The sequence below is a fragment of the Melanotaenia boesemani genome, chromosome 12, assembly GCF_017639745.1.
Source record: "Melanotaenia boesemani isolate fMelBoe1 chromosome 12, fMelBoe1.pri, whole genome shotgun sequence".
NCBI classification, from domain to species: domain Eukaryota; kingdom Metazoa; phylum Chordata; class Actinopteri; order Atheriniformes; family Melanotaeniidae; genus Melanotaenia; species Melanotaenia boesemani.
The window spans coordinates 2,517,527-2,541,989 of NC_055693.1; the positions used below are offsets into that span (position 1 = coordinate 2,517,527).

The window sequence follows — 24,463 nt, forward strand, 5'->3', positions numbered from 1 at the left end:
AATATGCGTTAAAAAAGTCTAAATATACTAATAAAAGAACATTCCAGATGACAGGATTAATAGTGATAATGCATGATGGCATCTTATAAACAGGCCTTTTTCATGTCATGTCGTACCTGAAGAACGTCATACGTCATACAGACGCGATTTGCTCTTATAAATATAAATATGTTTGTAAATTTAGTGTGTATTTTAGAGTGCGACAGGTGTGACAGGTGTGACGTGCACCTGGCGGCTCCTACCTGCAGCTGCGTGTGGCTCCGACACATACACGACCACGGAGGACAGCGGCAGGTGTGCAAGCCGCCTACATTCCACCTCGGACACGGAGGACACGCGCAGACAGCGGTCCAGCTGGTCCCACTGCAGGGACTGCAGGCCGGACCGGACCCAGCGCTCCAGCCGGCCCGGAGCCACGCCTCCCACCTGGGCCACGCCTCCCGCCGGGGCCACAGATCCCGCCGGGGCCACGCCTCCCACCGGGGCCACGCCTCCCGCCGGGGCCACAGACAGGATGGAGAGAAGAGCTGGAAGAAGTACCTGCAGCTGCATCGTCACACCTGGATTCTTCAGCCGGATCTTTTTTCCTTCTGGATTTTATTTTAATTTTTTTATTTTCCTTCTTGTTTTTTTTAAGTTTGTTTTTTTTTTGTTTGTTTTTTCTATTTCAGATTTTCCACCTGGTTCATGTTTTCTGCCTTTTTTCCTTTTTGCTCCTCAAACATTCCCTTCGCAGAGCTTCTTCTCTACTTTTCTATCCAGGTATTTTTGTTCCTCTTATTATAACCTCTTTACTCCTTCGCTGTTGACGTGTTCCTTTTCAGGATTTTGCAAATTCTTGTACTTTCTGAGATTTCTCAGTAAAATTACCAAGAGCAGGATGATTTTTTTCTTAGTTTTCTTCAGCTGATTCCTCTTTATTTGTTTCGAAAAGTCAAAACTCCGTCTGTTTAATCTCTTTTTGTTTAATGGTGGAAAAATATTTTTATATGCTAACGAATTTAATCTTCTTTCTTCTATTTCTTCTCTTTGCATGTCAGTTGCTCCATCAGACGTCCTTTTCTTTCTCTCCTCACTTCACTTTTCCTTCTTTAGTGAAAAGGAAAAATGATCCAGAATCTCCACAGACAACAGATTAAACTTTTTAGTTGGACGACTGACTTCTTCTTCTTCTTCTGTTTGCTCTTTATTCCTTTTCCACGGCTTCAGGCTCGGTGTTGGTTTGGAAGGTGACGGATCCGGTTTGTCCTGCTGAACGTCTGCAGCTCCAAGGAAAGAAGCTGCTGCTCAGCTTCAGTCTGCTCTCTTTATCTCTCTCTCTCTCTCTCTCTCTCTCTCTTTATCTCTCTCTCTCTCTCTTTGTCTCTCTCTCTCTCTCTCTCTCTGTCTCTGTCTCTCTCTCTCTCTCTCTCTCCCGGTCTGCAAGCTGTTACATGCCAGAGACGGAAGAAAATGATGGAGAGGATTAATGATGATGAAATAGGACTAATGAAGTGGACGATAAAGGAGAGAAAAAGCAGGATGAAGGATGGAGCAAGAAAGAAAGAAAGAACTTGAGAACTAGATGACAAACAGATGGACAAGCAGTGAGGAGAAAACGAAGATTTCATGAAACTAAAGATGTGGAAAAGAGAGGAAAAGGCAAAGAAGAGCAAAAGTTTGAAAGGAAAGATGGATAAAATAGTGTAAGAGGAAAAGAATAAAGGTAGAGTGGAAAATGGAGTTGCAGAAACTTAAAGAAAGCAAAAATGATCAATGAAAGGAAATAATGAATGAAGGAGTTGAGATACAAGAAGGAAAAATGGAATGAAGGATGATGGGAGGAAAAGAGGTGGAAAGGCTTGAAGTTGGAAAGGATGGAAGAAATAAAAAGAAAAAGATCAAAGGGTGAGAAGACAAGAAATATCACCCATTTGTTTCCTATTAGGAAGAAAAAGAAGAACAGTGTAAGAGTAAGCGTGTAAAAGGTAAGAAAGAAAACACGAGAAAAGAAGGAAAAAGGAGAAAGTGAGTGAAAAATGGAAAGAGGGGATGAAGAATGAGGTAAAATATGGAAAGAGAAATGGGACACAAAGAAAAGGAGAGGATAAGAGAGAAGAAGAGGAGCAGCAGTGGAGTTTACTCTCTGTGGCGCCCTCTGCTGGTCGAATCAAGGAAGTACAAACTCCCCAGAAAATTCTTTCACAATAAAAAGTTTTGTCTTTAGATTTATACTTGAGTAAGTTCTTTGATTATTTTAGTTATGTATAATTATTTAGTAAATGATATATAAAAATTTAAATATGATTAATGGACTTGTACTTATACAGCGCTTTTCCAGTCAGTTTGACCACTCAAAGCGCTTTACACTACTTATCACATTCACCCATTCACACACACATTCACACCCCGATAGGCACATCGGGAGGCAACGTGGGGTTAAGTGTCTTGCCAAAGGACATTTCGGCATGTAGTCAGTGGAAGCCTGGAATCGATCCACCTACCTTCTGGTTGAAAAACAACTGCTCTTCCTCCTGAGCTACAGCTGCCCAATAGCTAATTTTTATCTGTGAAGCACTTTAAAAACAACAGTTGACGGAGGTGCTGCATACAGCACAGGTAAAAAAAAAAACCAGCAAATAATAACACAGTAAAACAGTCACAACACCATAATAATCATTTTAAAAACTTATTTACTGGCAACAATAAAAGCCACCAACTCAGGCTGAGTTAAAAGCCAATAGAAATAATAATAAATAGAAATGGATGAATAAATAAATATAAAAATTACACACACACACACAAACACACACATATGTATATATATATATATATATATATATTCTCTCTTTTTTGTAATGTTTTGCAATCTGTTATCTTGAAATTGAAGGGGGAAAAAAAGAAATGGGTGTGGAAACCATTCGGATATTTGTTTCTATTGTATTTTATTGTTTCTATTTAATAATAGGGCCCAGGCATATTAATGTACATTTTCACATAAATATGTACAATTACAGCCAGTGGCTAATTTCCATCTTTGGTCCCTAGACAGGTAGATGAACAGTCAAATTCATGGACAACATATAATAACATAATATAGAGACAGTAATGTGGACGAGCATATATTAACATTAAAAAGGCATTGAGTTAATAATGTCTATATATCTCCAATAATAACACACCACCACAATTCCAAGAACAGAACACATAATGGGAAGCAAAGTTGTGGGTACATTGTTGCTGTGTTTTTAACCATTAATATTATATTTCCAGTTTTGTTTGTGCTGCTGTGTTATATGGTGTTAAATAAATTGAATATTTATGCAATTATTTTATTTTATTAGTATTGTCAATTTTGCCCAAGAATCCATACCTACATCAGCCACTTGGTGGCGGTATTGCACCGTCAACAAAACTTTAAAACAAAAGAGCTAGAAGAAGAAACGCGCCTCGACAGACGATCTTTGTCCACGATGTACCACTCGGTCTCTCTTCAGCTCGTCCCTGGAATGTAAGAAACTCCCAACGACTAACCGCACATCAGATCAAAGGAACATCATGCGGGGAACACAACAGCACATGAAATTGGTAAGAACGTGGTTTATTAACTGATAAATTGACTATTATTTGATTGTTGATACTTTCGGTGTACGGAGCGCCTTTTTTAACACCCGGCGACAGTTAGTGTTGAAGTGTTGCTAAGCTAATGGTAGAAGCGGTAAACAAGCAGATGTATGGTGGTTAAGCTAGCGCCAAGTAGTGGCTAACTCATTAAGTCGCGGCATTAACAGAAGGATAAGTTACACCTTTTAAAAGAAAACTTCGTCTGATCACAAACAACGTTATGATTCCAGCTAACAGAAGGCTTGTTCATGAGCGACATTTAAGCTAGGGGTGAGGCGTCCACGTGAAAGTGCTCTCGCTCCCGGGACAACCGTCTCTGTGACAGCTGTAGGAAGACAAACGGGACTCGTAATGGAAAGTGGATCGGTTTAATGTGAGATGTAGAACGATGACTCTGGTTCGGGTAGCCTACTTTCCCTCACTGGCTCAGTTAGCCGCGTTTTCTGACCAGCAGTGTCCGTTCTGGAATCACGATCTTTGAAGGGATGAAGGTCCTGAATCAAAGCGCTTCCACAGCAGCCTGGCGATGAAGCAGAAAATGACCTGGAAATGAAAGCCAGGACGGTTTAATAAGTCTCAGGCATTAGACACCTATTAAAGGTAGTTTTAACTCACTCTGCAGCTTCTGCGTTTCTCTTTCTGGGTGGAGGGTAATCATTGATAATCAATATGATTATGGGCTAATCCCTCCCCCCTGCGGGCTGGATTCTCTCTGACTAATTTCTGATCCTTTTTTGAGTTTCAGGACTAAACATGAACATCTTGAGGCTCCGCTGAAGTGACCTTTATCTTGTAACCCTTCATCAGGACCAGCCGATGATGATGATGTCCTGCTGACCTTCCTCTGCGCTGCTGTCACGGCCTCGGTGGCTGCAGTTATGAGTGCTGCTGGTCAGGATTTATCAAGAACGAGTCTGAGCTAATGTCTCTAAAGAGTCTGGACTGTTAACCTGTATCTTGAGAGCCGCCTCTCCGTTAGCGCTGCTATGCCCACCAACCAGTCCTCCTGGGGTGGAGGGCGGCTCCTGGCTTGTACCAGTTCAGAAAGCCCTGCCTCCACCTACACACCAGAGGAGACGGGTGCAGCCTCTGAAGTGCCTTTTAATCCGTCTTCCCTCGAGCCGCCCAGGTGTGCAAATCAAACCAACCTTCGGTCTACTGCTGCAGGCTCTGGGTGGGAGATCTGGGACGTAAACCACCCCTTGAGCCAGAACACAGTGCCACCTGAGTTTCTAACCCTGCCCCACCAGGCGCTACCTCTGTCAGGACCGAAGCGGGCTGGTAGACGGATGGCGGCGCCGATCCAAACATCTCAGCCTGGGAACGGTTCCTCGGTGAGGAGTCATCTGGCTGCGTCATGCAACACGCTGCTGGGGTCATCAGGTCGTCATCAGGAGATGCTCGTCATGGTGCAGCACGGCAGCCAGCTGACGGTGAGCGCAGACGTGGTCCGGCTGATGGGAAGAGTTCTGGTTCTTTAGTTTTCCAAACTCAGACATCAGCAGGAACGTTTCTGTGGGGGAGGATGCAGCCGACATCTGCTGGAGGAAAACGCTGGCAGCTCGTGTTGGAGGCAGACTGAAGCCTCAGCTACGGAGCTAGTTTAGGGACAAAAGTTTAGTAACTCGTATCTCTTATTTGTAAGTGTGAGTAACGATAGAAATCTCACGTCTTTACACGTACAAACATTTTACAATCAGAGTTCTTTAAGTTCAGTTTCAACATTATTTTAACTCATTTACATGATTTCATTTTATTTATATTTGATATAAAATATCTATTTTCATACTTATATAAAAATGTTGGAATTTATAAAATGTTTAAAATTTTATAAATTAAATTATTTTTTAGATACCGCATATATATTAAATCTACTTTATATTTTATTTGCATTATAATTTTATTTTATAATTTGTATATAAACATTTTTACTTATTTTATTTTCATTTTACAGATTTTTTTTTTATTTTTGATATAACCTCCAGATCACAATGGATCTATAAAATAAAACATAATAATAAATAGAAATAACTAAAAGATAGAAATAATAGTAAAATATACTAGTAAGCATCTGGTCCCAGGTGTCTGGGCTGATGGTTCAGACCTCTGAAAAGCACGTGGAGGTGACGTCCTTGCCATGACTGAGCTTGTGACACGTTACATCAACTTCTGTGTGTTTTCCCAGTAACACGGCCTGGATCACCAGGTCACCAGTACTGGATAGGCTCCGCCCCCTCAATTCAGTTCCTTTATTGTCCCTGAAGGGAAATTGGTTTTGCAGTGAGAACAAAGAAGTTCAGGACAGATGTCAAAATAATCAAAAACCAAATCTGAACCCGTGGCCAATAAATCCAAAAACAGTAAATCAAGTAGGATAAATAAAATTACAGCTATAAACAGAAAGAGGCCGACAGGCCGCCTGGCTGCTTTCATGTAGGAGGTGAACAGCAGCAGCTCCCTACAGGAGCCCGAAGCTAGAAAGACAAACTGGAGCGGCTGGTTCAGGTCAACACAGAGTCGGCCTTCCTCACAGCGTTATTAACAGAGTCCTGCTCGGACCCAGAAACTTTCACTAAACTACCCGACCGCTGCTTTAGGCCAGATTTCAGCTCCCGAACCAGCAGTAAAACAAAAAGATAAAACTGATTCAATCCCACTTTTATAAAAACAGACGTTCAGTGCCATCATCTTTCTCAAAAAGAAAAAGCTCTTTTGAATCTTTTTCGAGATGACGTCAGTGTGAGGCTCAAACATAATTCGCTGTCTAGAACCAGACTCGGATTTTCATATCTGTCCTTCTTCTCCAGGCCAGCTGCTTTTATAAAAGTAGACGTGGGAGGGGTTGGTGGAGACTTTCTAAAATCACTGACCATATATTTGGTTTTTAGACCGGCTTCGAGCAGGCTAACGATGGCCGTGTCGTCTGCAAGCTTCAGAATATATCCGTTACTAACGTATAGGAGTGGAGAGACACCAACCCTGAGGCGAGCCCGTAGAGGAGCACACACTACCTTCACACACTGGGACCAAAATCCAGCCAATCAGATTAGGATGAAGTTTGAAGTTATCAATAAGCCGTTCAGCCATTAAACAGGGTTGAAAGGTGCTGAATGTGGATGAAAAATCCACGAACAAAACTCCGGCATGAGTTTTAGCACCTTCCATGCTGGAGTAACCCCAGCATCCTCCACCCACTCTGGGGGTCGAGGCTGTGCTCAGTCTGGGATAAAACTTCCTTCTTAACGGTCTTTTCAGAGGATTTCATAATGAGAGGTGAACGCCCTAAAACCTTTTAATACAGCTGCGCTCCGTGTTCCTGAAGAAGGAGGTGTAGAAAATGGCTGGATGGTGGTTTCTGCCTCCTACCTGTTACATCTCTGACCAAAGCATGAAAAACCTTGTGGAGGTGGAGGTCATCATGTTTGTGATCAGGCATCTTCCTCCTCCTCCTCATCACTCCTCCTGGTTTTGTGTCCTCAGCCTGAAGCTGCAGACTCCTCCTCTTCTCCGCCCGTGCCTCGTCTGTGCCTTAGCAAACATCCGTGGGCGGCGTTGGCGAAGACCACCTCCGGCCCCCACAGCGCCAAACCAGAGAAAAGAAGCACACGGAGACGAGCCAACGGCACGCGGAAGGGCCACTCGGCCAAAACGCCGCCCAAACGTAGCCAGATCCACAGCCACACCGTCACCACGGTAACCAGTCTGAACAACGGGCTGCTGGTGAGAGGCGGTCCTCCCGCCGTCCTGGGAGCAGGGCCGGATGGAAGCAGGCGGGCCCCGGAGGGCCGGCGTTCTCTGAGAGGGCCGGCGTGCAGAGGAGTCGTCCCGGGTGCAGGGATGGACGCCGCGCAGCCGGACGGCCTCGCAGGTGATTGGCTGCTGGGAACAGGAGGCGAGGGAGCGATGGGCGACCGAAAAGCTCAAATATCTCAATTATTATTTTATTTTCATTTAATTACATTTTAGTTATTTTTTTTCTTCGTTTTAGTTTTTTCATTCCATTTTTTCTTTTATTTTCTAATTTATTAATTTAAATGTTTTTATTTCATAGTTTTTTTTTATTATAATTATTTTGTAAATTTTATAATTGGACTTAATTTTAATGTATTTAAAATTTGATTTTTTTTTTATTTTAAAGTTTAATTTTGTTTATTTATTACCTTATTTTGTTGTATTTATTTTTTCATTGTGTATATTCTTATTTTAATTACAGTTTTATTTAGATTTTTTTCTTTAACTTTATTTTGATTTTTTTTTCACATTTATTATTTATTTATTTATTTTTTGCCTTTTTTAGTTTTTAATTTTATGACATGATTAAATTTCTTTTTTCTGCTTCACTCAGCATCAAATCATCATCAGATCAGAGTGAAATAAAAACATTTTCATGCTGAGGATTAATTTCAGTGTGAAACCAGTGAGTCGACCAGTTTGTTAAACCACCTGATTCCTGCTAACTTTTCTGTTCGATGCTTTTAAACCCGACTTTTCCTCGCTGAAGTTTGCACGTGAAGACGTGTGATGCTGATTTCTGTGCTGCAGACGTGGCCTGGTATCCTGCAGGAGCTTTGGTGGGCTCTGTGACCACTCAGATCTCAGCCATCCACCTCACCAGGCAGGGGCAGGCTTCTTCCATGTCCTCCCCATCCCTCTCCTCCTCCTCCTCCTCATCCTCACCCATACCAGCAGAAGTAGTTGGAGAGGCTCAGCTGTCTGGGTGAGAAACAGTTTGTCATTTTTCTTTTATCCCCCCTCCCTCGTCTCTTGACTGTGTTCTTCTTCTTCTCTCCAGCCTGGTGTGTGTGATGCAGGTGGACGGAGTTGAGGAGGAGCTTCCTGATGAGCTGGAGAACGTCTGCAGTGACGACGGTAAGTCCACGACATCCGCTCAGACTCGCCTCTGACCTGCTGCTTCATCACTCAGATGATGATGATGATGATGATTTCCTGTTTTCAGGTGATTCTGACTCCTCCATCATTGCCACCTCGTCCACAGCATCCATCCCTCTGCTCTCCAGGTAGCAAACACTCTTTACCAGCCCACACACTCAGTGTTTATTTGTATTTAGTTCTGTATCTTTTTTTGGTCCATTAAAAGTTTTCCTGCTTCCGTCCGTCAGCGGACAAGTTTGATGTTCAGGTTTCCGTCTTGGTCAGATGGAAAACTGGATTTATTTTCTGTTTCTGTACATGATGCACATCAGCTCCTACTGAGCCACTGGTCCGTCTGCTTTCAGCCAGGTTGTTGTTTTCCTTAGAAATGGAAAAAGAAGAGTAGGAAAAAACCGTAACGACGGCCAATCCGGCACCGTCTTCATCCCGCCTCTTCTCTGAGATCTCCCCTAACGACGGCCAATCCGGCACCGTCTTCATCCCGCCTCTTCTCTGAGATCTCCCCTAACGACGGCTAATCCGGCACCGTCTTCATCCCGCCTCTTCTCTGAGATCTCCCCTAACGACGGCCAATCCGGCACCGTCTTCATCCCGCCTCTTCTCTGAGATCTCCCCTAACGACGGCCAATCCGGCACCGTCTTCATCCCGCCTCTTCTCTGAGATCTCCCCTAACGACGGCCAATCCGGCACCGTCTTCATCCCGCCTCTTCTCTGAGATCTCCCCTAACGACGGCCAATCCGGCACCGTCTTCATCCCGCCTCTTCTCTGAGATCTCCCCTAACGACGGCCAATCCGGCACCGTCTTCATCCCGTCTCTTCTCTGAGATCTCCCCTAACGACGGCTAATCCGGCACCGTCTTCATCCCGCCTCTTCTCTGAGATCTCCCCTAACGACGGCTAATCCTGCACCGTCTTCATCCCGTCTCTTCTCTGAGATCTCCCCTAACGACGGCTAATCCGGCACCGTCTTCATCCCGCCTCTTCTCTGAGATCTCCCCTAACGACGGCCAATCCGGCACCGTCTTCATCCCGTCTCTTCTCTGAGATCTCCCCTAACGACGGCCAATCCGGCACCGTCTTCATCCCGTCTCTTCTCTGAGATCTCCCCTAACGACGGCCAATCCGGCACCGTCTTCATCCCGTCTCTTCTCTGAGATCTCCCCTAACGACGGCTAATCCGGCACCGTCTTCATCCCGCCTCTTCTCTGAGATCTCCCCTAATGACGGCCAATCCGGCACCGTCTTCATCCCGTCTCTTCTCTGAGATCTCCCCTAACGACGGCTAATCCGGCACCGTCTTCATCCCGCCTCTTCTCTGAGATCTCTCCTAACGACAGCTAATCCGGCACCGTCTTCATCCCGTCTCTTCTCTGAGATCTCCCTTAACGACGGCTAATCCGGCACCGTCTTCATCCCGCCTCTTCTCTGAGATCTCCCCTAACGACGGCCAATCCGGCACCGTCTTCATCCCGTCTCTTCTCTGAGATCTCCCCTAACGACGGCTAATCCGGCACCGTCTTCATCCCGTCTCTTCTCTGAGATCTCTTCAGACAGTAAAAGTCAATCTGACATTGACTCTTGTCACATCTGTTCCTCTGTCCCTTTCTCTCTTTTTCTTTTCCTCTCTTTCTCTTAAAAAAGTCCTCGTTGTCTTTGAATCAGCCACACTAAAATCTAATTGTGATTTTTGTTTTGAACAAGCTGAATCTACGTCATTGGAGGAATTTCTGAGTCGTATTTCGGCTTTAAATGGACCCAATATTCTTTGTAGGTTTTATTAACATCAACATGTCCTCTGAGATCTGAACTCGACTCCACCCAGTAAAACCGTCTTTATTCTCTTCATCAGGACGTTTCAGAAGTTGTTCTGTGTTTTTAGTAGTTTGTGGAAAATTATTCCATGATGAGGTCAGAAAATGCGACTTCACAGCTGATGTCTGAGGACGGGGACTGAAGGGGTGGACCTGGTGCTGAACCGGGATCAGGCGCCGTGTAACATGAAAATGATTCGCTCTCCTTTGTGACTTGCTAGTTGCCGTATCAGTAAACTTCCTGCCGTCCCACTGGACAGCCGTCAGACTGTCATGGTTTCCCAACATACTGGAAAAATAACTCCTCCGGATTTCCTTTCCTTGCAGCTTCCTCATGGAAACTTCCCTAAGAAATCCTTTTCAGAGTGTCAGCTGCTGTCTGAGCTGATCGGCCTCTAAAACCCCGTCAAACATCCGTGGCTCGGACCCTGTGATCTCTCCGTCATTCTGTGTGGGGGCATTGTTAGGAGTCAGAAAGCAGCAGAGCGTGGTGGAAAGGTCTGCTGCTTTGTTGGCTGCTGTCATGGCCTCATCTGTAGAACCCCCCACCAAAGACTCGCAGCTGATTCTCTGCTAAAACAGCCCGGAAAGGGACCGCTATTGTCACCTTTACCCTGACCAGCTGAGCCGTTTGTTTTACACACCTCCACCTAAAGCTGAAGCCCTGAACACACCACGCTGGTCAGGCTGTGGAGCCACAGAGGAGCCGATTCTGCTGGATTCATTTCATTTAGAAAAGAAGATTAGGAATCTCCTCGTCCTCTATGACTGTCATGTGAGTGTTTGGTTTCTCGTTGGTTAAATGGGGTCGGGACAGATTTTCCAGCCGGTGGGGAAGTCGTCCTGTCCTCACCGGCGTTGCGTTACAGGCTTCGTGTTACAGATCGGAGCATCGATGGAGAGCTGCTTTCTGTTAATTAGAAGTCAGCGAGTGGAACTGCAGCCGCTTTACTTTTTTAATTACGTCAAGTCACAGTTTACTGCTTTAATCACTACAAGCTGATCTGAGCTGATGGATCCGGTGTTTTACTGGCGCAAACTCAAACCAGTCAGGCCTGTATCAGGTCCTTATTTGAAGTTTATCTGAAGACAAGTAAAAGTCTAAGTGTCGGGTTTTCTCATGCCGCGATGCGTTCAGGGTCACGTTGATGTGAGAATCTGCTGTTCTGAACTTTCTTCCTGTCCTTCAGTGTCGAGGAACCGATGATTCTGGAGGCGGAGGATGATCGAGAAGAGAAACCAGCACTGGTTCCCAGTTTGTTCCCACTCATCCCACCAACCCTCTACTTCAGCACCGCCAACGAGAAAGGTCAGAGAAAACAGTAGCAGCAAAAACACGAAGCTTCTTTCACTTTTCAGGACATGATGATGATCTGGTCCTCAGCAGGTCTTTAAACAACATGACGGATCACACCAGTGAAACATGTACTGGTTTTCTGGATGACGTTGGTCTCTCTCATGGTTGTGGAGGAAGGTTGCTCCACCCTTCATAGAATATAATAGAACTTTATTGTCATTGCAAGCAAAGCAAACAATGAGATTATCACTGCTGTTTACCATGAATATGTTTAAGAAAAACAAAATGTACCCAGAGAAAACACATCACATAAAAACATGTTAAAAGCACGGCTATGGACACACACACACACAAACACACACATACCTGCTTACACTTGTATATAAGCATGGACCTAAAGTTCAGTAGAAGCAGCGGTGAGCAGCAGCAGGACTTTATGGAGCAGCTGGGAGCGTTTCTGGCTCTTGGGAAGAAGCTGCTCTTCGGGCTGCTTGTGTGAGCTCTGGCGGCTCTGAACCTCCTGCCTGATGGTAAATGAAAAGTCGGTGACCGGGGTGGTAGCGGTCTGCGATGATGGCCTGCTGAGAGACTGTGAGGTAGTGATGTCCTCCGAAGGTGGCAGCTGCCGAAGATTTTCCCAGCAGTCACACCGACAGGCAGGATGTCGGACCAGAAGATGAGCGGCTTCTTTTCCATGTTCTTCCTCCTAAACACTAAAGTGGAGTCGCTGACCTCTTCACCGTGGCCGTGGTGTCGGACCAGGAAAGGTCCTGGATAAGAGGGCAGGACGCTAGTGGTCTGGTGTTCAGGTGAATCCAGCATTTTCCCACTGATGACTTCACAGTTCATGATTGAAAACCACTGCTTTTGGTGTGAATTAGGTTCAGGTGCAGCTGGTGTGAAAACCTCATCAGTGAGTTCGAGGTGTCCAGACCATCATCCCTCCACCACCGTGCTGACAGTTGCTATGAGGTCTAGGCCTGTCTCGACAAGCCTGTCGTCCCCGGCGTGGCGTCGCAGCAGCGTGGTTCACTCACTGCTCATAGATCAGTCTTATATATACTCTAGTGTGTGTGTATGTATGTATATATATATATATATATACTTTTTTTTTTCTTTTTAATACAATTATACTAACTGGCAGTTTTGCCTGTTTTCCCTGTCTGAGCCTCATGTTTAAAATGTTTTTTTATATTTATATTTTTTTAAAGGCAATTTTGTTTACAGAACAGACTTTATTATCCATCATACTTACTGTGTTTGGTTTTCATTCATTGTTAATGAGACTGAGAGTCAACTGTACTTATTGTTTTAGTTTTGTTATTTAAAATTTCCTCCAGTTCCAGTGTAAAATGTTCTTTAGAAATGAATGTTTATTGATCTTTGAAAGGGTGTACTTGCATTATTATGGCATTGTCATTATATTAGTTGAAAATGGTCTCAAAATGACATTATTGCTTTGCACAATATTATCGTTTATCGCGATAATTTCTGAGAAAATTTATCACTCAGCAAAATTTGTTATTGTGACAGACCTAATGAGGTCCACTTTACTCTGGTCTGTCCAACGTTGTTCCAGAAGTCTGGAGGTGTTTTCAGATGCAGCTTTGCCAGCCTAAGCTGTGCTGCTATGTTTTTTCTTCTCCTGCATTCCTTCCCAACAAGCCATACTGATTCAGTCTTTTTCTAAACTGTAACATTTAACCTGCTAACTGAGACCCGGAGAGTCTGAGATGGAGCTCTGGGTTTCCATCGTCTGGTTTTAGGTTGAACTTGTAGGGAGGTCGACTCCTGGAAGATTACAAACTGTCTTGAATGTTTTCTACTTGTAAGTAAAACGTCTTTCTGTAGCATGACAAGTCCGGATAGTTTGGAAATGATCTGATAACCTTCCCAGACTGATGAGCACCAACAGCTGCTGATGTCTTTCCTCCTTGGCATTGTGCAGACAAAGATATTCTGACTTTTTGTTTCTCTTCGTTCAGTAATGACAGTGTGAATGTTTGTGAGCAGTCACAGTGAAGCGTTCCCCGTCTGGAGATGAAAAGATTCACATTTTTGGGTAAAAATAACTGAAACTCCCCTGAAAATAATCTAGTTTCTTAATAATTTGCAGTGGAGATGCTGCCTGTAGAGCAAAGACGACTCCTGAAGTGGAAGATGAGCACCGTCACCCCCAACGTGGTGAAGAACACCATCGACAGGTCGCACTTCAAAGTCACCAAGAGTGAGTTGTCACAGGTCACGTGATCGCTGCAAAAACCGGTCCTCTAATGTCAGGAAGTAACACAGACGATGAGGAGAAACGATCTGCCTGTGCAGTGAGATGGTTAAACTTTCCAAGATTTCCTGAGAGGAAATTATTTACACGTCAGAAATATCTTAAAACAAGTAGTAAAACACTCATTTCAAGTCCTTTTACTCAGTAGAAACACAACAAATCCCTCAAAACCGTCCTGTCAGTGCTTCTTTCAACCTTAACTTAAAGCCTTCTGCTGATAAGCACTAAACGAATCACCACACACATACGTACTTCAAAATAAATCCGATAAATGTAAACAACGATCTTTTGAATATCGTATTTCAGATGTGCAAGTAGGAGATCAAATCAGATTACAGTAATCTGATTACTCCCAGATATCTGCTTCTGGTTCTTATGTTAACAGACGCAGTGTTTTATAAAAAATAGTTTTCTGGGAGCGTCTTTATTTTTTAAGAAAAGTGGTGTTACATAAAAAACTGGAATGAATAGATATGGAATCAGGAAGTTAGGCCCTGATGTTTTTTCTGTTTCCTGTAGAAGGATTTCTGTTAATGGAAATTTCCATTAGAGCTGAAGATTAAAGGAGAGAGTTGTAATTTATTTATTTTTTTTGGTCATTTCAGAATTCGTCTTTATTGGTTTCTTTTATTTTAGATAAAAACAATGAAAGAAGCATCACCAAGATAGTTGTTTTTTTTTTGTTTTTTTTTAAGGACCAAATGAGAATTCCACCACTCGTTTTAAAATATTTCTCACTTACCCAAATAATTTTTCTTATTTCAGGAAATCAAAAGTATGATTATTTTGCTGCACGGCCAGCTTGTTGCACTGGATTAAAATCTGAAACATCTCATGTGGAGTGTTTATTCCTCATATTAAGATGGAGAATATTTGCAGTGTGTGTGAAGTTTATCGGCTAAAATCGGGTGTGAAAGATGCATCGTGATCTCAGACGGTGTAAAATAACCCGCTTTAGGATTTGGAGACTAAGAAATAAAAGGCACGAATAAGAATCTGCCGTTTCTGAGTTTCTCTGACAGTAAACAGGATAAAAACTGATGTGAGACTGTAGGACTTGGTTACCTTGGTTACCAGCTAGTTTTCCCTCATTTCACCAGTCTCTCTTTGAGTTTTGCTTTATTTAATGATTCTGGAGAACAGAAGTTGTTTTCAACAGATGATGTTTGATCATCTGTCTTCTGGAAATGACTCCAGTCCAACATGAGATGTAAATTTTAACCCGGAATGATGGAATTCTGTCGCTGATGCAGAAAGCCATGACTGGTTGGGCTGCTGGGGACACCACATGAAGTCTCCTGGATTCAAGGCGATCGGCGAGCACCAGAAGGTGAGACCCTGCAGACGGATCCGGGTCGACCCCATCCAGCCCAGACTTAACATGTTTTTTTGTTGTTTTTATCCTTCCAGCTGAACCACTTCCCAGGAACGTTTCAGATTGGCCGGAAGGACCGGCTGTGGAGGAATCTGTCCAAGATGCGCTTTCGCTTCGGCAAACAGGAGTTCAGCTTTTTCCCACGGACCTTCATCCTTCCTCAGGACATCAGGCAGCTCCGAAAGGCCTGGGAGGACAGCAGCTCCAAGCAAAAGTGGATCATCAAACCCGTACGTTGTCCCGTTGGAACATCCCGATGCTTAATGTGGGAAAAAGTTGCTTCTGTGTGTTTAGCTGTGATCTGGTCTTCTGTCTCCACCAGCCTGCTTCAGCCAGAGGAGTGGGCATCCAGGTCATCCACAAATGGAGTCAGATGCCTCGGAAGAGGCCTCTGCTGGTCCAGAAGTAAGCAGCTAAGATCCAAGCGCATCTCAACCTTTTCCACAACATTTCTGAGCTGAAATTTGTGTGCAGGTACCTTCACAAGCCCTACCTCATCAGCGGGAACAAGTTCGATCTGCGGATCTATGTCTACGTGACGTCATACGACCCGCTCCGCATTTACATCTTCTCAGATGGCCTGGTCCGATTCGCCAGCTGCAAGTGAGACCTCCCCACCTTCACAGCGTGGTCACGTGGACGTGAAGGACGCAGGCTCACGTCTCCGTTTGTGTTTCAGGTATTCGTCTTCCATGAAGACTCTGGGTAACAAGTTCATGCACCTGACCAACTACAGCGTGAACAAGAAGAACTCCGAGTATCAGACCAACAGCGACGACAAAGCCTGCCAGGGACACAAATGGTAACACAGGGGGTCGGGTTGGGGGGCTACACGAAGTTTGTGCATAGATCAGCTCCTCCAGGAAATGGAGCTAAAGCTGGAAGATTTCTGTGTTTTCAGGGCTTTGAAGGCCTTGTGGCAGTTTCTGGGCTCCAGGGGCATCAACACCACCGTGCTGTGGGAGAAGATTAAAGACATCGTGATCAAAACCATCATCGCGTAAGTTTCTGAGCGGCTGCAGGACGTTGCTGTTAATTCGGATCAGAGAGAAATGAAACAGTTGTTGCCATGGCTACCATCATTGTTGTAATTTCTGAGTCTTATTACGGCTTAAAATGGATCTAATATTCTTTGTGGGTTTTATTAACATGAACACGTTATCTGAGATCTGAACTTTAACCCTTTGATGCTTAGTGTCCTCTACAGAGGACACACATTTAAAGGCTGTTTTTAATGTGTGCGTGGGTGTGGATCGTACATTAGCAGCTTCACTGGACATTAGTGAGTCACCAACACTCTGCCACGTATGAACAATAACTACATTTGATATAGTATTTATACATACATTGTAATTACCACGTTTGCCTCAGTGATAAACAGACAAGAAAATGATCCAGGTGTTTTTATATTTTTATATTAATTTATATTAATATGACAAGATGTTATTATTTAAATATTTTCATAGATCAAATAAAAAAATCAATACACTGAGTGAAAGTTCAAATAAGATTAAAAAACAGAAAAACATCAATGTGTATGTAGAAGTAAAATATTTTATTTAAAAAAATGTGGTACTGTTTTGTAATTCATGCACCAGAGGGTTGAAAACATTTACTGAATGAAAAGCTTCATCATTTGCAGTGTTTCCTTTAACGCAGCACTTCTGACTGTGAACCTGGAGTAAACACTCCAGTCTACACAGGTAAATGTTCACAGCCATGTTTCAGAAGTACATGCAGACACGTTGGATTAGATTGTTACAGTAATCTGATTACTCCCAGATATCAGATTTTTATCATGTGAACAGGATCAGTGGTTTATAAAATAAATAGAACTATATTATTTATGTTTTTTTGTATTTATATATATATATATATATATATATATAATATAGATATAACCACTTTATATTTATATAAATATATATTTTTTAATCAAGAAAAATTGGTGTTTCATAAATATCTGGAAGTCAAACGATAAAGAATCAAATTTAATTGACTCAGGAAATTAGCGCTAGCTAGCTCTAACGCTAACACAATAGCATGTTAGCGATAATACTGTAAATAATTATTTTGCATGTAACAAAGCGATAAATCGCAATTAGAAATGTCATCGTTGCCCAGCCCCAATTCTTTATCTTTTTTTTTTTTTCAGAAATTTTACAAATGTTGTTTTAGTCAGTAACCATCAGTTTGTGTGTGCGTGTTTGGTGTGCTTCTTCCAGCTCGGAGCTGTACGTCAACAGCCTGCTGAAGATGAACGTTAAAACGCCGTACAGCTGCCACGAGCTGTTCGGCTTCGACATCATGCTGGACGAGAACCTGAAGCCGTGGATCCTCGAGGTTAACATATCACCCAGGTAACACACACACATGAAATCACACGCCGAGGCTTTAAACCCACGCCGTTAACGCGCCGCGTCTCTGCCAGCCTTCACTCCAACTCTGCGCTGGACGTGTCCATCAAAGGACAGATGATCAGAGACCTTCTCAACCTGGCCGGCTTCCGTATTCCTCTCCGAGAAGAGGTGGTGTCCCCCTGCAGCAGCGCCTCCAGCTCCACCAGCAGGTACGGAGGAGGTACTGCACTTCAAGCTGCCGCTTCCACCCCGCTCTGCTTCTAATAAATTTGTGTGTGTGTTTGTAGTTTGTGTGGAGGGAGCAGGGAGAGGACCAGACCGGACCTGTCCACTGATGAGAAAGTCAAGCGAGCTTTTTACCTCACGCAGCGTTTCGCCCACCAGGTGAGAAACGCCTTTAACTTCAGTTTTTATATGTTTTTACTTCCGATGGCATCCTGACCTGTGTGTGTCTTCTTCTTTCCATCAGGACTTGCTGTCCTCGGTGTTGGACGTTCTGACTCCGGAGGACGTTCGTGTGCTGGCGGAAAGTGAAGACGAACTGAGTCGCAGAGGAGAGTTCGAGCGCATTTTCCCTTCGCCATCGTCTTCACGCTACCTTCGCTTCTTCGAGTGTCCCAGATACCTGAACATCCTGCTGGACCAGTGGGAGCAGAAGTTCTGGAACAACAGGACCAAAGGTGCTCATTAATTAAAGAATTCAGTAGCCTTTAAAACTCCACCAGATTCCTGAGTGCTATCACTTATATGACCAGCGTCTCAGGAACAGTAGTGTGTATCTCTGTGGGGTAAACTGTGATGGATATTTAACCCTTTAGATGATCTACGGAAGTTTTCCAGCATTTCTATCCCGTCCAGGAGGTTTACAATCCAGCCACTAAATGTAGTTTTATTCAGAGACTCTATCTGGTAAATCCACAATGATCCATGATAACAGCATTATTTATCACATTTCACCATAAAAACATCACCATCACTACTATGTTGCTAAGAGACCTCTATTTAGACCTGGACATGATGATGAAGCCACTTCCTGTCAGACTTTCCACCAATCAGAGAGCTTAGATTGACGGTAACGTCCAATCAGGAGCAGCCAAAGATCAACCAGTGAGCAGAAAGTTCTATGTGTGTGTGAAAAGAAGAAAAATAATGCTCCTCTATGGCTGGAATAAAGCCAAGAAGACGTTTCTGATGCACGGTGGCGCCACAAAGCAGCTGAGCTGGAGTTGGTTTAGTGAGGATAGCAGGTAAATAGTAGCAGGAATAACTGGAAATGAGGAAAAAGTGGAAACATGGAAATAGTTTCTGTTGTGTGTTTGTTTCAATAACAATATTTTTTCTCCTGAAAGACAAGACTTGAGAGAACGATGAGATGAGAAAAGGTTTGGTCACTGTTGATCTGTGTGTTATTTCTACGAAGTTCTGTTAGTAATAAATTCTGCTTTATTCTTCTGGTCGCCCTTTATGCTGCTATATCTATTCATACATTCATTTTACATCATTTTACCTCCCAGTCTGACAGCTGAGAAACATCATGTCTGACTGGGATTAAAAGGGTTTAGATTATACATGTAGTTTTACAATAAAAGCAGCAGGTGGATGAAAAATAGTAAAAAATGGTGTTTTATGGGTTGAATGACAAGTGTAAAACCTCACACCGTCAGCTGGTTTCCTCACCATCCAACAGAGGAGGAAGCTGCTCGTGTCAGACGAACTGAAACCAGAATATCTGGGTTCTCTTTTCAGGTATCGATTTGCTGAGGACGTTCTGTCAGAAAGGAGTCCACCTGGGGACCAACGACCTGGCTCACATGGTGAGAAACTGGATCAGTATTTCAGAAACCTCCATTTGTTTCTTTCTTTTACCACCCAGCAGCTTTCATTTCCAACATGAAGCATTAAAGTCAGATTTATTTATAAAGAACGTTTCATCCAGAAATCAACCCAAAGTTCTGTCTATAACACACACAGAGTTTTATTTTAGAAAATGGGTTAATAAAGGCAAAAAGTCCCAATTTTTAATTAAAGGTGGTGACAAAGTTTTCAGTGTCGATTTATGAAACTCAGGTTCTGTTCACACTGCAGGCAAAAGTGACTCAAATCAGACTTTTTTGTTCATATGTGACCCATATCTGAACTTTTTATTACAGTCTGAACAGCACAAATTAGTTTTTCTCTTTCCAAATCCGGCCACTTTCACATGTGGTTGTAAGTTGGATGAACTGTAATGTTTCATTTAGTCTTTCATTTTTACGTCATTGAAGTGAGACAAACATCAGAAATCTTTGCTGGAGGAGACGGGACGTGGTAAGATCGAATGAAACCTTTTTTTTTTTTTTCCCTCCACGCAACTTTGAAACTGATATGCACAAGCTAACAAATGTAGCATCATATTTACCTCCTTAAACAGCGTTTGACAACATGTCTTCCTCTGCACATGTGTGTCACTTCAGGGACAAAGACGGTTCATACTGAAGTGTGATGGAGGTCAGATTTAATTGGTAATATGGACAACCATGCTAAAAAAAGGATTTAGAGCTGCAGTGTGGATGGGGTCTAAGATTTGGATCAGACTTCAGGTTTTCTGGTAGTTTGTTTCAGATAACAGGAGCAGAAAAACCAAATGTTTAGTTTGGTTCTTGGGATTCTTGGGGTGGAAAGCAAACTTGACACAGGTGATCTTAGAAGTCTTGGTGGCTCATATGGCGTCAGAAAATCGGATCTATACGTTGGATCAGAACTATTCAGAACCTTGTACACCAGCAGCAGCCATTTGATATAGTTGTTAAAGTTCAGCTCAACCACTGAAAATGAAAAAGATTTCTGGATTGATCCGTTGGTTTTAATTTTGAGGAGTAAAGCTGGATACTAATCGTTTGGACGTTTATCTTTGTTCCAAAGGTGCTAATTTCAGTTTTATCTTTATTTAGCTGAAGGAAATTCTGTAACATCCAAGTATTGATTTGATCAAGACACAAACTGAAGCTTTGTTTTGGACCAGAGACAGTAACATAGAGCTGAGTGTCATCAGCATATTTATGATCAGATATTTGGTTTGTTTCCATGGTCTGAGCTGGTGGAGCATGTAGATGCTCAACAGAAGGAGGCCCAACATGTAGCTGTGGGGAACTCCCCATGTAGATGCTGAGCAGTAAAGGGCCCAAAATGGAGCCTTGGAGAACTTCCACCATGTTCTGCTTCTAATAAATTTGTGTGTGTGTGTTTTTAGTTTGTGTGGAGGTGGAGGGAGTGGACCTGAGCCAACAATAGGGGCCCCAACATGGAGCTTGGAGAACTCCACATTATCTTTTTACATATATTTTACACAGAAAAACTAAAGGGCTTAAAATTAGTAAAACATTTTTAGTTTTCATATTCTGGAGAAATACTTGTATTTGTAAAGATCCGTCCAGCGAAGCACAGCGGAACCGTCTGAATAAATGATCTTTGACCAGGTTTCATCATTAGTTTGATTTTCTCTGTTTTGGGTTTGACTGAAACCATTAACGTTGCTGTTTCTTCTTCTGCAGTTCTGGCAGAAGAGGTGGTGCCACCTACCGTTTGTTTGTGAAGATGAACAAATTCTTAATCCTAGAAAAGTAGAGCAAAACAGACAAATTTACATGTCTGTAGATTTTCTGACACATTAACAACCACAAAAAATTGTGAAAAACAATAACGAAGGAAGAAGACGCTCTGAAATGCTGATCGGTTTTTTGTCTCCGTGTCCATCCAGTGGTCCAAATGCAGCTACACCTCCAGGTTTGAAGCCCAGAGACCAGATGGAATGAGCACATCCAGATCCAGGTACACTAGGAATTCAGAACAACACTGCTTTCCTTTTTCAGGAGACTGACTTGTTTTAGCTCTGTAGATAATCATGTTAATCAATCAGAATTCTGGGTTCAAATGAAGACAAACTGACTGCCTGGTTTGTGCTGCAGGGTGGTGGTCAGCCATCGGCGCCGCCGCCTTCACAGCTCTGATGATGACGACTGTTCGGACACAGAGGAGCCATCTTTCTCCAGCCTCCCTATTTCCCCGAGTCCTGGATCGAGCATGACCAGCAGTGCCTGCGCGAGTCCTCAGCCCAGCCTGACCCAGAGTTTGCTGCCCTAGCAGTTTCCCTCACTCTGAAACACTCTGGTACCAAAACAGACACAAACATCCATGTCTGAACGCTCTAAAGCATCCCGGACCAGAACCTCCACACAAACCCTGCAGAGGAGAGGGGTTTGAAATCTGTGCCGTTTTCCACGTAGCCTCAAAGACAACACATTGAGTTTTCCTGTGGGAACTGGGAATGAACCCAGTCCTGTTGGACCAAGTCAGGGAGGGGAGCTGGGATGTAGCCTGAGACGGGTGAATGTTCCTGTTGGTTTCCATTCATTGAAAAGTGGCTGGAGATTCCTGATCCTCAAAGTTTACGTGATTCCAGTGATGCGGTGCGGTGATGAGTGTGGCAGTTTGATTTAACTTGGTATTTTTAGTGTTTGTTGCATCTCATTAACACAATCAGCACTTGCTGCTGCTTGAACTGACGAGAACAACCGGAACATAGATGGCTTCAGTTTAATCGGGTTGTTTCATCTGAGGATCCGATCACTGATTAGAGTGGATCAGTTCCCGACCTCCTGTGTTGTCCTCGCTGGGAAAGGTGGACAGATGACGACACAACACTGTGATTTATCTTTAACTGCTGCTGCTTCGGTTGGAACCAGACTGTTGTCACACTCTTACGAGCCTTCCAGACTGTGTGTTAAACCCGAAGCCGGGAGGGTTCACGGTTGAGGAAGCGGTGACTTACCGAGCCGTCGCCTGTCAGGGCTTCTCTTCATTTTCATTTGCTGATTATTTATTCACCACGTTGACTTACAGCTTGTTGAAGTTAAAGTTCAAACATTTACTGAGGGAAAAAAATGTTTTAATAATAGAGTCCGTCTCACTTTTAAGAGTCGGATTTCTTTAAAACTGCCAAAAGGATTGAGTGATGCCAACTTTCCACTTTTTTGTTAGAGTAAAAACCTGAAGTACAACTGATCACGAACATTTAAAAATGTTCTCTGGAGAACTCCTCATTTCCCGGAGTCTTCACCACCGAGGTGCAGATCAGAGTTGGTGTGAAACACACTGAACGGAAGCTGAGACCAGTTTCCTGTGGTCATCAGAAACTGGACTTGTGTTGAGACGTTAGCTTTCTTACTCAGGAAAACAAACGGACTGAACCTTTTTGATTTGATTACCGTTAAAAGCTGAAAAAACAACGTTGTCTCATGAAACCATCGTCCAGCTCTTCTTTACATCATCTCACTTTAAAAGTCGTTCTGGAAGCTTCTTTGTTTACAAATGGATGATAAACTTCTGTGACGTTTGTGACTTAATGTCACTTTTCACACCTCAGTATAACTCGTTAACTAGACTTAATATGCAAATTTTAACAAAAAAGTCCAAATGTGACACTCGTGTAGTAACACGGATCAGCCACTAGGGGGGGTTCACATGAAAACAGAAGCTTGTGAGAAACGATGTTTCACTGGATGTTTTAGTCAGAAAACACAGGAAATAAACATCTTTGCTTCATGCCTGCAAACAAAAATGGCTGATTTTACACGTTTCTACTCTTTCATCCTTAAAGAAATGCACATGAAACATTATCCGGCTGTATTTGTACACTGAAAGCTGAGTGAGAACAGACTTCAGGGATCCGACACGGCTGCCGCCATGTTTGATTGCTGCTGCAGAGTTTCACGTCTGAAGTTGTTTTAAACTTAAGTGCACATTGAATATTTTCACTTGAAGCTGTTAGATCGATGTGTTGAAGGGCTGCTGTAAACGCTCAGGATGACAATTTTAAAATAAAATTATTTGTGCTACAATTCTCACTATGTTGGTGTTTTTAATTTGAAGTGATTTCACCCTCAGGGGGCCGAGCCTGGGGCTGATTTACATCTGCAGTCCCCAGATAACTTGGAGAACCTGATATCTTCTGAGGTCGTAAAAAGTTTCAAACACGTTTGGTTACGTAACTTTTAAACCAGCTAACCGTGTTGGGACTAAAACCCATTTTTTGCATGACGTTAATTAGATGACAGTAGCCGCGTTTCCATTACAGTATTTCGCAAAATAAAAGCGATATTTCTAAGATTTCGATAAAGTGCAACTGCGATTTGCAGGTGTTTCCATTGAATGGTGTTTAGCACATTAGCCGTTATTCTCGTAAAATCTCGTCCCGCGAGACTCCACTTTGAGGAGGATGGAGATTTCTACATCTTTGTAAAACTCTTGCATTTCGCCGTTGTTTGCTATCAGGGATAAAGTTTACATTTTTTTTCTTTAATTATTTGTATAAAGATTTCCGTCTCCTCCTGCGTCTACGTCTCTATTTGAAACGAACTGGTCACGTGACACGCTACGTCACGTCCGGTGAAGCGTAAACGCGAGAAAAGTGTTTCCAGTTCACTTCTGCGATATACTTCTATATCAACACGTCTGAAAAACCTCCTCATGAGAGTGTAAAAACTTTTTAGCGGTTTTTGAGTTTTTTGAAATGTCGGTGTTTCCATTACTGTTTTTTATTGCGATATTTAGCTTTTGCGCAATTCTAGGAGTAATGGAAACGCACCTACTGGTCCTCTGTATCGAAAGCCTTAGTTAGGTTGATAAATAAGGCTAAACAATTGTTTTTATTTTCAAGGGCTGTTGTTACATCATCTAAGACTTTCAGTGTAGCAGTAATAGTACTATGTCTTCTCTAAAGCCAGATTGCAGAGGGTTTAAAACAGTATAAGATTCAAGGTTTGAAGTTGGTCTATCAGTTTTCATCACTTCAGACGGACCTCCT

At 43.1% G+C, this 24,463-nt stretch overlaps 2 protein-coding genes across 5 annotated transcripts in view; one reads left to right on the forward strand and one right to left on the reverse strand.

The window, feature by feature from the left end:
- si:ch211-67e16.11 overlaps positions 1–2,210 on the reverse strand; it is a 30,606-nt gene extending 28,396 nt beyond the window's left edge. The window contains exon 1 of the mRNA XM_042000984.1: positions 243–2,210. Coding sequence (XP_041856918.1) covers positions 243–552 — 310 coding nt within the window. The 5' untranslated portion in view covers positions 553–2,210. The remainder of the gene's footprint in view (positions 1–242) is intronic.
- A 706-nt stretch (positions 2,211–2,916) lies between these two features.
- On the forward strand, positions 2,917–23,498 carry ttll4 (tubulin tyrosine ligase-like family, member 4). 4 transcript variants are annotated; one of them, XM_042000982.1, is made up of 21 exons: positions 2,917–3,567; positions 4,343–5,036; positions 7,084–7,471; positions 8,146–8,320; positions 8,396–8,472; positions 8,561–8,621; positions 11,500–11,618; positions 13,723–13,833; positions 15,141–15,217; positions 15,298–15,492; positions 15,585–15,667; positions 15,737–15,865; positions 15,942–16,064; positions 16,164–16,262; positions 17,488–17,622; positions 17,694–17,831; positions 17,910–18,006; positions 18,092–18,302; positions 19,369–19,436; positions 21,359–21,429; positions 21,567–23,498. In XM_042000982.1, exons 2-21 carry the CDS (start codon positions 4,590–4,592, stop codon positions 21,739–21,741), a joined length of 2,979 nt encoding a protein of 992 aa, XP_041856916.1. In that variant the 5' UTR covers positions 2,917–3,567; positions 4,343–4,589; the 3' UTR covers positions 21,742–23,498. The 4 variants fall into 4 exon arrangements, with proteins under 4 accessions (XP_041856916.1, XP_041856915.1, XP_041856914.1 ...); XM_042000981.1 differs by having other exon boundaries at positions 4,349–5,036; XM_042000980.1 differs by having other exon boundaries at positions 4,411–5,036.
- Positions 23,499–24,463: the final 965 nt, after the last annotated feature.